At 29.1% G+C, this 12,995-nt stretch overlaps 1 protein-coding gene across 1 annotated transcript; it reads right to left on the minus strand.

Annotated features, from left to right (window-relative positions):
- Positions 1–497: 497 nt before the first annotated feature.
- LOC110633355 (peptidyl-prolyl cis-trans isomerase FKBP20-2, chloroplastic) lies at positions 498–11,958 on the minus strand. Its single transcript, XM_021781924.2, has 6 exons — positions 11,756–11,958; positions 11,556–11,654; positions 9,252–9,367; positions 8,969–9,086; positions 8,763–8,842; positions 498–790 (listed from the first exon to the last, which is right to left on the minus strand). Exons 1-6 carry the CDS (start codon positions 11,895–11,897, stop codon positions 704–706), a joined length of 642 nt encoding a protein of 213 aa, XP_021637616.2. The 5' UTR covers positions 11,898–11,958; the 3' UTR covers positions 498–703.
- Positions 11,959–12,995: the final 1,037 nt, after the last annotated feature.

A 12,995-nucleotide genomic window follows, 5' to 3' on the forward strand; every position in this document is an offset into this window, starting at 1 on the left:
TTATTTTAATATAGATTTATATAAATAATTAAATTATTTTATACATTAAAATAACTGATCAATTTAATATTGTAACTCAGTCATCTATATATTACTCTTTTACTTCATATTTTTTAAATGTGAGATTCCTAACACTCTCCTCTCAAATATAACCACATGGTTGAGATTTTTAACAATCACTCTTTAAATGTAATCATATAATTGTCACTTAACAATTAGTTAATATTTTAATTTAATATAGGCCTAATTATACAGTTTTATGAACAGCTAAAACTCGATCACAATTCAATTCAGATTTTGATTTCATGTTAAATTCATTAAGAGTGCTGTCCAAATTACATATCAATTCATTTTAATATGGACTTATATAAGTGATTGAGTTATTTTACACATCAAAATAACTAGTCAATTTAACATTACAATCCAACTACTTATACATTTCCTTTTTATTCATATTCTTTCAACGATGGGTCAATATGATAAATTATAAACTAATTAACTTTATAAAATTCACACAATAAATTCACTCATAACACAATTCATAAATATCTTACAGTGATCAAATATAATGTTTCTAATAACATTTAGTTGAATTTATACATTATATGCGGCCTAATAACTAGTACATAGTTTCTTTATTTTATATATCTAATTTCTTGCTTAGCACATTGAGCTTTTAACAATCGAGAAAACTTTCGCAATCTTACTTAAAAAATATCTTTCGGACTTTACAAGACTTGGATGGACGGACCTCAAGCAACTCAACATCAAAAACCCCATAACCTTCAACCTGCAAAACATCATGCTCATCATGATTTTACTTCTTGAACATCAAAATAGATTCGAATTCTTTTGTGCTATATTTTTTTCTCATAAATTAAAAATAAATATATCATTAAAAAGAATTCATGAAAAAACTTATAATGGACAAGCTAACTAAAACTTAACTAGGTTAATAGATTTTACAGGACACCTGAAATTAAGCACGTCATGCTAAGGAAAAGAATAGTACATCACTTTGGCCATATGAGGGTGCCTAGTGGTGGCCCTGCCCCCAAACTTCATGAATTTTTTTATTTTTATATATACTATTTAGATAACATTTTTTTAATTATTTTTATTGAGTCTTTCCAAATTAATTAATCATATTTAAAATATAGAGTTGCACTAATAATTATTAATTAAAAACAATTAATTAAAAAAATATAGTATAAACAACCGATTATAACAAAAATATAAAATAATAAAACAATAATTATTAACTAACGCAACCAATTAAAAAATTTAAAATATAATGTATCATTATAACTTTATTATAGCATTTATTGTCCTCATTAATTTGTATTCCTTTAAAAAAAGTCTTTTATTTTTCTTTTTAATATTCTCTGCTTCTTCTTCTTCTTTACACTGTTAGATATATTCAAATGCCGTATTATGTGGATCTTATACTTAGTCTTATACTTGTAATTAATCTCTCTTGTTGTACACTATAAATATGTTAATTATTCATTAATAAAATGGACGGCAATTATTCCTCCCAATCTCAAACTCTTACATGGTATCATAGCTTTAGACTCCTTAAGAAAATATGTCTTCCTCTCCCTTCGAAACCTCTATCACTCCATCATCTTCCGCCGCTCCTCTTACCCCAACAATGGCCACTCCTCCTCTTCCACCAATTTCCTCTACTCACTCTTTTACTGTAAAACTCACTCCCAAAAATTATTTAGCCTGGAAGACACAATTTATTCCCCTTTTAAACTATCAAAACCTCCATGGATTCATTAATGGATCTTTTCCTGCTCCATCAGTCACTGTACCATCTTCAACCGACCCTTCCATTCAACAACCTAATCCAGAATTTTAGAATTGGTTTCGCAAAGACCAGATGCTTCTTTCTTGGTTACTTTCTTTTCTCACAGAGGAGATTTATCCATATATTATTGGCCTTACTTCTTCCAAAGCTGTATGGGATGCTCTTGCTAATGCCTTCGGAGCAGTTTCACAAAAACTGATAGCTACAACTGCATATTGAATTGCAGGAATTAAGGAAACATGATATTTCTGTTTCTCAATTTTTACAAAAGGCTAAAGCTCTATCAAATGAGCTTAGCGCTGCTGGACGTCCAATTTCCCAACCAAAATTTAATGCGATTATCTATCGCAATATTGGGTCAGAATACCATGGCTTAATCGCAGCACTCAATCTGCGCCCTGAACCCGTGTCTTTTAATGAGCTCTATGGTTAATTAGTGGCTCATGAAATTCTTCTAAAAGGATCACTGGACCCGGTTGCTAATCCGGTGTTAAAAGGTAATTCACCTACTCCTGTCAATTAGTTTCGATTTAATAATTCTACTTTTACACCACAGCAACGACAGAGCAACAACAATTCTGGCAGACATCGTCAACGTGGCCCATGTCAAATCTGCGGATTGTCCAATCATTCTGCTATTACTTGCCGCCAAAGATACCAACCACGGAATCAAGGCAATAACATGCAACAACAAACCTTTGTTGCGCAACCCATGGCCAATTACTCCAACAACAATCTGTAGTCTACCATGAATCAACCTATCACGTGGTATCCAGATACAGGGGCCAATGTTCACTTAACTCCTGACATACAATCACTCAGTGCAATTAATGAATATCCAAGAACTGACCAACTTCATGTAGGTAATGGTCAAGGTCTTCCAATCACTCACACTAGTATGACTACACTCCATTCTCATGATAAAAATTTTCACTTGCGAAATGTTTTATGTATTCCTCAAATAGTTAAGAATTTACTGTCCATTCAAAAGTTTACCATTGACAATAATTATTATTTTGAATTTTGGCCTAACCATTTTGTTCTAAAGGATCAACAAACACACAAAATTCTGATGCACGGACCAAGTGAGGCAGGCTTATACAAGCTCCAGTCCATGCCAAAAATAGCAATGGTAGCATCTGCGCCAACCCTTGATGAGTGGCATCAGTCTTTTGGTCATCCGAATTCTCAAAAACTTAAGTCTCTTGTTCGTAACAATTTATCGTCAACTTCTTCAAATAATGTCAGTCCTTGTTCTAGTTGCATCTTAGGAAAACTTTCTCATTTGTCATTAGCTTCAGTTGAGCATACTAGTACTGCTCCTTTTCAGATTATTCATGCAGATGTATGGGGACCCGCCCCAGTACTTTCATCTATGGGACATCATTTCTTTGTGTTATTCATCGATGATTTTACTCAATTTACATGGATTTATTTTCTCAAACACAAGAGTGATGTGTATGACATTTTTCTTAATTTTGAAAAATTGGTGGAACGACAATTCAAAACTAAAATACAAGCTTTTCATTCGGATTGGGGGGGAGAGTATCAAAAACTAAACCAATATTTTAAACAGTCAGGCATCATTCATAGAATTGCGTGTCCCTACACACATGAACAAAATGGTCTCTCAGAAAGAAAAATTCGGCATATAGTAGATACATCTTTAACCCTGTTAGCTCATGCCAAAATGCCTTTAAAATATTGGAATTTTGCAATGGAACAAAGTACAATTTCAATTAATATTTCACCATCAAATGTTCTTAAGCAAAAATCTCCTTATCAATTACTCTATCACAAAAATCTGAAATTTCTATACTTCAAACTGTTTGGTTGTTCCATCTTTCCATTACTGCGTCCTTACAATGCACATAAGTATCACTTTAGGTCCACTCCTTGTGTATATCTTGGTCAAAGTCCAACACATAGTGCATATAGATGTCTAGATAAACACACTGGTAGGATATATTTAGCACGACATGTTAAGTTTATCACTACTCAATTTCCCTACATGACATCATCTTCATCCACATTATCAAGGGTGGCCCCAGAGTCACCATTGATTCAGGTAACAACAACAGTTCAACCTCACTTGGTCTCTGCATCTAATTTGGGTACGAACACTTCACCTCCATCCCATCCTACTTTATCTCCTTCTTATCTGAATATCTCCTTGACTCCACCTCAATCTCCTCAAGCTGGCCATTCACATCCAAAGAATACACCCACTTCAACTATATCACCTCAAATTCTATCCAGAACACCTCAACATTCACTAAATCCAATACCAAACTCAAACACCTGGTTTACCACTCATTGTGGACTTCACTGAATACACATCAGCCAACAACACTAGTGAACCTAAAACCTAAAGCCCACAAGAACCTGAGCCCATAAACCTAAATGAACCCGAGACCTCAAGCCCATTAATTCCCGAAACAGATGTCTCTAACCTGCCACCTAACCATGCACCCATTCCATGGAGTTACGACCCAATCCACCCAAAAAACAATTTTACTTGTCCCAGGTAAAAACTAATTATCTATTGGAGGAACCTAAAACACTTTTGCAAGCAAACAAACATGTAGAATGGCGTGAAGCTATGCAAAGAGAGCTGGATGCATTGGCACAAAATCACACATGGAGCTTGGTCCCTCGACCCCCACACAAAAATATAATTAGAAATAAATGGATCTTCAGGATCAAATGCCATGCGGATGGTAGTATTGAGCGATATAAGGCTCGATTGGTTGCAAAAGGGTACACTCAGTAATCGGGCATTGATTATCAAGAAACATTCTCCCCTGTTGTCAAATTCAACACTGTACACATAGTTCTTTCCATCGCCACAATTCTTCAGTGGCTAATTCATCAGCTCGACATTTCCAATGCCTTTCTACATGGGCATGTTGACACTGAATTATATATGGAGCAACCTCATGGCTATATAGATGTCACAAAACCAAATCATGTATGTAAACTGCACCGTTCTCTCTATGGACTAAAACAAGCTCCACGAGCATGGTTTTAGCGTCTCTCAGAATTTTTAGAAGGCCTCGGATTTATCGCTTCCAAAGCTGATACATCACTGTTCATTCTACTCTCGGGTGCACTCACATTTTACATGTTTATGTTGATGACCTCATTGTTACATGTTCAGATAAAAACAAGTTATAGTGGTTTCTCAACAAAATCAAAAGTTACAGTGGTTTCTCAACAAAATCAAAGACATGTTTCCAATATGTGATCTTGGCTCATTACATTACTTTCTGGGTATTGAAGTCAAGAAAATTGGTGATGATCTTCTTCTTACTCAAAGTAAATATGCTGCAGATTTGTTAAAAGAGATGAAAATGCAAGATTCCAAGCCATGCGTTACTCCCATGGCTACTTCTCCTCCACTTAGCAAAACGTAGGGTACACCATTGCCTAACCTGGAGCAGTATCAGCAAATTGTGGGAGCTTTATAATACATGACTTTGACTCGCCCTGACATAGCTTTCAGCGTCAACAAACTGGCCCAATTTCTTCACTGTGCAACTGATGTGCATTGGCAAGCAGCCAAATGCCTCCTGCGTTACATAAATGGCATGCCTCATGTGGGTTTGCACATCACCAAACAATCTACCATGCAACTTTAGTGCTTTGCAGACAGTGATTGGGTAGGCTACCTTGATGATCGACGCTCTACCAATGGGAACTTAATTTATTTGGGGCGCAATTTAATATCATGGGCATCAAAAGAAGCAACCCACTATTGCTAGATCCTCCACTAAAAGTGAGTACAAGTCATTTGCCAATGCCACGGCTGAGGTTCTAAGGGTCACCTATTTGGTGCGTGAACTTGGTTGTCCACCTATGGGTTCTACGCATATGTGGTGTGATAACATAGGAGCAATTTATCTTAGCTCCAATCCAGTGTTTCATGCTTGAACTAAACATATTGAACTGGATTATCATTTTGTTTGTGAGCAAGTCAAGCTTGGCACAATACAAATCAAGTTTATTCGAAGTGGTGATCAGATTGCTGACATCATGACCAAACCATTGGCACGGCATCTGTTTCAGCAACATTTTGACAAGCTACGTCTTCATTCCACTCTGGCTTAGCTTGAGGGGGGGGGGGGGGGTGTTAGATATATTCAAATGCCATATTATGTGGATCTTATACTTAGTCTTATACTTGTAATTAATCTCTCTTGTTGTACACTATAAATATGTTAATTATTCATTAATAAAATAGATGGCAATTATTCCTCCCAATCTCAAACTCTCACATACACAATATAATATATCTCAACGTTTAACCTTTTTTTTTATATACAATTTGATATGATTTATAATCTGAATAAATCCCTACTTAATTTAAATTTGATTTATTCAATTTGTTTATTGCATTTATTTCTAATAAATTTTTTATTATTCAACCAATATAAGGATTTGAGAAATTAAGAATACATAATGAACTGCTCTTTACTTATAATAATGTTGATATTTATTAGTCATCAACTTAAAAACAGTGAAAATGATGTGTTTTTATCCTTAATTAGCATTTTAATATTTATTATATATTACTTTAAAATTATCTAGAAAAATATACGAAGCAAATCTCACATTATCTTCTACTTATTCGTAATTTTATAATTTTCTATTTGATTGAATAAATAATCTCATTTTCATTAACTTAAACCTTTAATAATATATTTTTAATTTTTATAAAATTCTTTTAACGACTTATTCTTGTAATAATGTTAATTCTACAAATAATTATTTTTTACATTAATAAAGATAATATAGTCTCAGCGCACAAAAAAGAAAAGGTAAAGAATAACATTATATTACCAAAAAAATTAAAATATAATAGACAAAGCTAACTTATTTTGCCTAAAACAAAAGAATATAGTTTGGAAAAATCTCCTACCATTAGACAACTCACACATGATATTAATTTACCATATTAACTTTTACGTAAAATCTTTATGCATTCATATATATATATATATATATATATATATATATATATATATATATATATATATATATATATATATATAATGACGTTAATTTTGCTACTATAAAGTTAACATGCAGCAACATGAACCATTGTTGTTAATTGTATATAAAAGAAATATGATAACAATCATTATCCATTGTTATTACCATTGATAAATTTTTTACGGTAATAATTATTACTACCAATAACTTTTTTTTTGCAATAATCATAATTTTATTCTGATAGATGAGACACGAGAAGGAGTCAATAGAAAGCTAGAGCTTTGAAAAAGTACTGTAGAGTCAAAGAGTTTTAAGTTAAGTAGAACGAAGACAGAATACATGCATTGCAAGTTCAGTGAAAGCCAAAATGATGATAGGGAAGGAGTTAGTTTGAATGGAGTGGTACTGTCCCAAAGTAATCACTTAAAATATCTAGGCTCAGTCCTTCAAGTAGATGGGGGATGTGAAGAGGATGTTAATCATAGGATTAAAGCCGGATGGTTGAAGTGGAGACGTGCCACGGGAGTTTTATGTGATCGCAAGATTCCCAATAAGTTGAAAGGAAAATTTTATCGTATAGCCATACGACTGGCTATGTTATATGGTAGTGAGTGTTGGGCACTGAAAGAGTCGTATGCGTCTAAGATAAGAGTTGTAGAAATGAGAATATTAAGGTGGATGAGTGGCCATACTAGACTAGATAAAGTCCGTAATGAGAGTATTAAAGAAAAGGTAGGAGTGGTGCCAATTGAAGATAAGTTGAGAGAAGGGAGATTGAAGTGGTTTGGTCATGTGAAACGTAGACATACGGAGGCTCCAGTTAGATAAGTAGAGCACATTAGGTTAGAGGATAGAAAGAAAAAAAAAAGTGGTAGACCTAAATTGACTTGGAGGAGTGTAGTACAACATGACCTAGAAGCATTACACATTTCTGAGGATTTAACCTAAAATCGTTTAAAGTGGAGAAAACAAATCCATATAGCCGACCCCAAATTTTTAGGATAAAGGCTTAGTTGAGTTGAATTGAGTAGAATCATAATTTTATTATAAAATATCCACAACTATAATTTTTTAGTAGTAACATGCAACAATTCATATATCACTGCTAAAAGTATAAAATTGATTGTCATAAGTTTATGGTAGCAACATAAGGGTTACTACATATTACTGTTAAAAAATTATGACCATAAGTATTATATAATAAAATTATGATTGATAAAAAAAGTTATTGGCAGCAACAATTGTTACTATTAAAAGTTATTAATACTAACAACAATGAATAATATTTGTTATCATATCTTTTTTTATATATTATTAGCAATAAATGTTCATATTGCTATTATTTGTTAACTTTATAGTAGTATAATTAGTGTTGGTGAAAAAATTTTTGCTGCTAATTTTAATATTTATTGTAGTGTATAAATAAAAATATTAACTTGGCAAATTAACTAACATTCAATTTAAAAAAATTAATTTTAATAAAAATTAATACCAAAAAAAAACCTTAATGATGACTAAACCTACATCAAATTTAATTTATTCCCATATGTATTCATATTATTATAGTTATTTTATAATTATGATTTGCTAAAAGTTATTTTTGTGGAACTAGAATTATATTAACTAATTAGATGACTATTTATATAATTATAATAATTAGATGATTCCCATAATATATTCATATTATTATAGGGGTGGATGGTTTTAAAAAACAAAAATGATATTATAAGAATTGAGAGTATATTTGTAATAATTAATTATATAAACTTTAATATTATATTTTATTTCTTTAATTGAATACACATGGAAAAAGTATATATATATATATATATATATATATATATATATATATATATATATATATATATATGAGAAAGGCAATAGATGTAACACAACTATATTTAAATGATACTAAAATAGAAGAAATGTAGAATTCAGAGACGACACTCACATCTTCATATGAGTATTCCGGAGGAACAACGATTCTTCTTATTCCCCCCTCTTGCATGCCTTGGATTCCTTTCTCAAATCCTATACATTAATTATAATTAATTGTCTACACAATTAGTCACTTAAATGAAATTTTTAAATAATACAACAATTGTATTATGAGTATATCCATTATGCATAAATTAATTCATTCTATAATTTCTTTACCTTTGCCAAGTTTATGCTTGCAAAGTTTAATCTTTTCTGGTCGTCGCTTCTGACCATTTTGCCAATTGCCATGTATTAGATTTTGATTACTATCATAGAAATCGAAGTGGATCCTCACCTTAAAAAAAAAAAAAAAAATCATTTATAAAGGAGCATCCACGCATTTAATCTGTTATATCAAAGTGTGCGATTCACTGGTTTTATATATATGAAGAGTATTTTATAATTTTGCTATAAGGAAAACTAAAGGAGCATTCGAAGGAAAATGTTAAAGGAATAGTACCTTTTGTCTCTGATCCGTTACCCTATCGCCACTGCCCTTTTCAACGTCTAGATATCTAATCTTTGGCTCGTCCTTTACCTTAATCATCTCTTTAGTTATTTCTTCCACTTCCTTGCCTGCAACAACAAACGCTACATAGTTAATTTATTTATAATAAAACATTTATGGAAATTATTTTACTACAATATATATATATATATATATATATATATATATATATATATATATATATATTACATTAATTCAATAATTACTCTATATATAAAATAATTCGAGATACATGAAAATATGTGACATTTATTTATTTATTTATTTATATGGCGTAACGATAATATTTTAATATTATATGAAAATATTTTCTCATATTTGGAATTCTTTAAAAATTAATTCTTTCAAAATATAAATCTATGCAAAATGTTTGAAGCTATAATAACTTTTATATATATATATATATATGTGTGTGTGTGTTGTTATATATGTGTGTGTGTGTGTTTTGTTATTGAAAATTGCCACCTACACCCAATGATTAATGATGGTTGGCCGGACAGGCAGTCATTTTTCTTGATTATCAATTTATGTGAAAAGAGTTAAATATTTAATTTTATTTTTGTATTTATTGGAGATATTTAATTTAGTGTATTTTTAATTTTTTTTATCTAAAATAATTATAAGTTCCAATTTCAATTTAATTTGATCACAAAATTAAAATTTTAGATTAAATTTCTTGATTTCTTAATTTAATAAAAAGTTCAAATTTTTATTTTTAAATAAATCTATTAATTGTTTTGATTTAATTTAAAATTAAAAAAAAAAATTTTTAATTTTTAAGTAAAATTAATTTTAAATTAATTTAAAAAATAAAAATTGATTAAATTGAATTCATAACGATGCTGACTAAAAGTATTTATGAGGAAAAATAATAAAAAAAGTAATTACTATAATAATAAAAATAATATTAATCTATATAATATATAAATGCATGATGGAGAGGAATATTGAGATTTTTTTTAAATATTCTTTATTATTTATTTACAGCTATAGTTTTTTTATTATCTAATTAATTTTATGATTTATATAAATTTAAAATTTTTAATCTTATTTATATTTAAATTCTACTTAATTAAGTTTTTTTCATAATTCAAAATATTTATTTATCATTACAAAATTAAATATTTTATATAATATATAAAAGTGGGATGGTTGGAACTTCCCAAAACGTCTTTTATTATTTTTGTTATTTATAAAATTACAAAAAACATATTTATAGCGGCAGAGATAGTTTGTCGCCAATAACATATATTAGCGATAAAATATTTAATAACAATCCATATCACTTCGTCAGTGGTACCTTTAGTGACACAAATTTCATCGCCAATACTTAATAAAGGAGATTTATCCTTACAACATCATGCTTTAGCGATACAAATTTTGTCGCTAATACTTTTATGAACGAGGCTAGTCAGTATCGTCACTAATAATATTTAGCAACAGATATCCATCTCTAAATCCCTAAAAATTCCATTTTCTAATATTACAATAGGTAATATAAATTAATTTTTTATATTATTTTAATAATTATTATATTTAGTGACAATATATTAGAATTATTTCAATAAAAACTAAAATGCGCATAATATAAAGATAATTGAGTATAAATATTCTTTATCTTTATTAATTTCTTTTTCTTTTCTATGTACACTATTTTTAAAAAAATAGTAAAGGATTTTGGTACATCAATTTATTTTAGTAATATTTTAAAAACATTTCTATATAATTTTTTTTATTATAAACTAGAACAATAAATGATTTTAATCGATATATTATTATTCCATTATAAATACTATTATTATTATCATCAAACTATGTATTATTCAAAACTATAAAATATGTATTATCAACATTATTTTAAAACATTATAAATAATTTCTATGAACATGTTCATAATATTAGTTAGTAGTGTATTAAATGTTTAAGTAAAAACATTTTAAGCATTATAATATAATATAAATGAATTTTATTATATGAAAAAATAAATTTTTATAAATTTTTTATTATTTATATTTTTAATTAAAAAAATTTGGAAAGTAATATATTAAAACTTTATTACTAAAAATTAATATATTATAAAAAATAACAGAAATTTACGTAAAAAAAAGTTAAATCATGAATATGTATAATAAGTATAAACAAAGTACAATGACTTTTAAAAAATAGTACTATAATATAAAAGCAAATAATTACTAAACGTTCCTGATTTAGATCAAGAGATGAAGAAAATAATAGCAAGGGTGACATTCCACCAACCTTCATGAAAGGGGAATTTCTTGAGTTTAGGAAACCTGTCTGGCTGGTCTAGACGCGACTGAGATGCGGGCATCCCCTTAGCCTGAGCTTGAGTTATACCTGGATGGAAAATTTTGTTCATAGATTATCAATCAATTGGAGAAGAAATAGAAATTAAGCTTAATTATTAATTATCACAGTGAGGGAGAGAGGCAAATTACTTGCAAAAGTTGGCATAGATGTGTGAGAGAATCCCGCTAATGAAATCCTCGCCGTAGGCAGTATCTGGTTCAGATTTGTTGTAGCCATGGGCAAGATAGATAGAGATTTTTCTCTAGGGAGAGTAGTAAAGGACACCTCCATGAGCGACCGAGAGAGAGAGAGAGAGAGAGAGAGAGGGAGGGAGAGAAACTTTCAGCCGGTAAGCAATAATGTCCAACTGCTAGCATAGCATGGAAACTTTTATAAGGCTTCAAGTGGCTTGTAACTCATTTTCCTTTTTCGTTTTCTTAAATTATAATTTACTTAAAAAAAGTAATTAATTTATCAATTTTTTTAATGCATTCTTCTTTAGTGTGCATATTTATTGATAAATATATTATTAATTAATTCTTACTTAATATTAATGGAGGAATTTATTAAAAAATAAATAAAATTTATTGTGTTAAATTTATTTCTTTGCATCTTCAATTAGTCCATATAATCTCTTTTTGAGATAAAAGGAAGAGCCCAAAGTAAAAGAAACAAATTAAAAGCACCTAAAAACATTCTTAAAGTCTTTAATAATCAACTGCCAACTATCAATTTTTTTTTTCCTCTCTCCATTTATTTTACGAAAATTTCATATTTTTTAATATTTAAATTTTAATTTTATTATATATCCTTTTCTTGATAAAAAATCTTTTGCTAATTTTAGCAACAGATTATAAAATAATTTGCTAATTTAAAAATACTTTACAATTTAATTACATAGTTACCCATTACTAAATTTAGCAATGGATTATGAATATGTTGCTAATTTATTGCTAAATTATTCGCCAATATTTCAACATTTAAAATTAGTAATGAAATTATGTTCATTGTTAAATTGTGCATCAATTTTTTTTAACGCTGTAATTAGTAATAAAATTACATCTGTTATTAATTCTAATTTTACTATACAAATATAGTTTATACTTCATTGCTAATTAACAATTAACAAAAATTTTATTACTAATTTTTGTTATTAAACTGTGTATTTCTTGAAATGTACACTACAATTTATTTATTGGGGAACCAAAAATGCAATATGGTAAATGACTAAGAACACAATATAAGTAGTAAGGTAGGTGACAATAATCCAAAGAATCAACCTAAATAGGAATATACACCTAATTAGAAATATATGAAGATACTACAATATAGAAAATGATCAAACTAACATGAATTATAAAGTTTAATCTAAATGACAAAATAAGAGAA

Source organism: Hevea brasiliensis, chromosome 7 (assembly GCF_030052815.1).
Source record: "Hevea brasiliensis isolate MT/VB/25A 57/8 chromosome 7, ASM3005281v1, whole genome shotgun sequence".
NCBI classification, from domain to species: domain Eukaryota; kingdom Viridiplantae; phylum Streptophyta; class Magnoliopsida; order Malpighiales; family Euphorbiaceae; genus Hevea; species Hevea brasiliensis.

Bases quoted from the DNA above. Each gene is read 5' to 3' on its own strand.
- LOC110633355 (XM_021781924.2), bottom strand. From the start codon at position 11,897: ATGGAGGTGTCCTTTACTACTCTCCCTAGAGAAAAATCTCTATCTATC. The intron at 11,655-11,755 runs GTAATTTGCCTC...TTTTCCATCCAG, and splicing joins ATCTATGCCAACTTTTGCAA to GTATAACTCAAGCTCAGGCT. The intron at 9,368-11,555 runs GTTGGTGGAATG...TTGTTGTTGCAG, and splicing joins GAAATTCCCCTTTCATGAAG to GCAAGGAAGTGGAAGAAATA.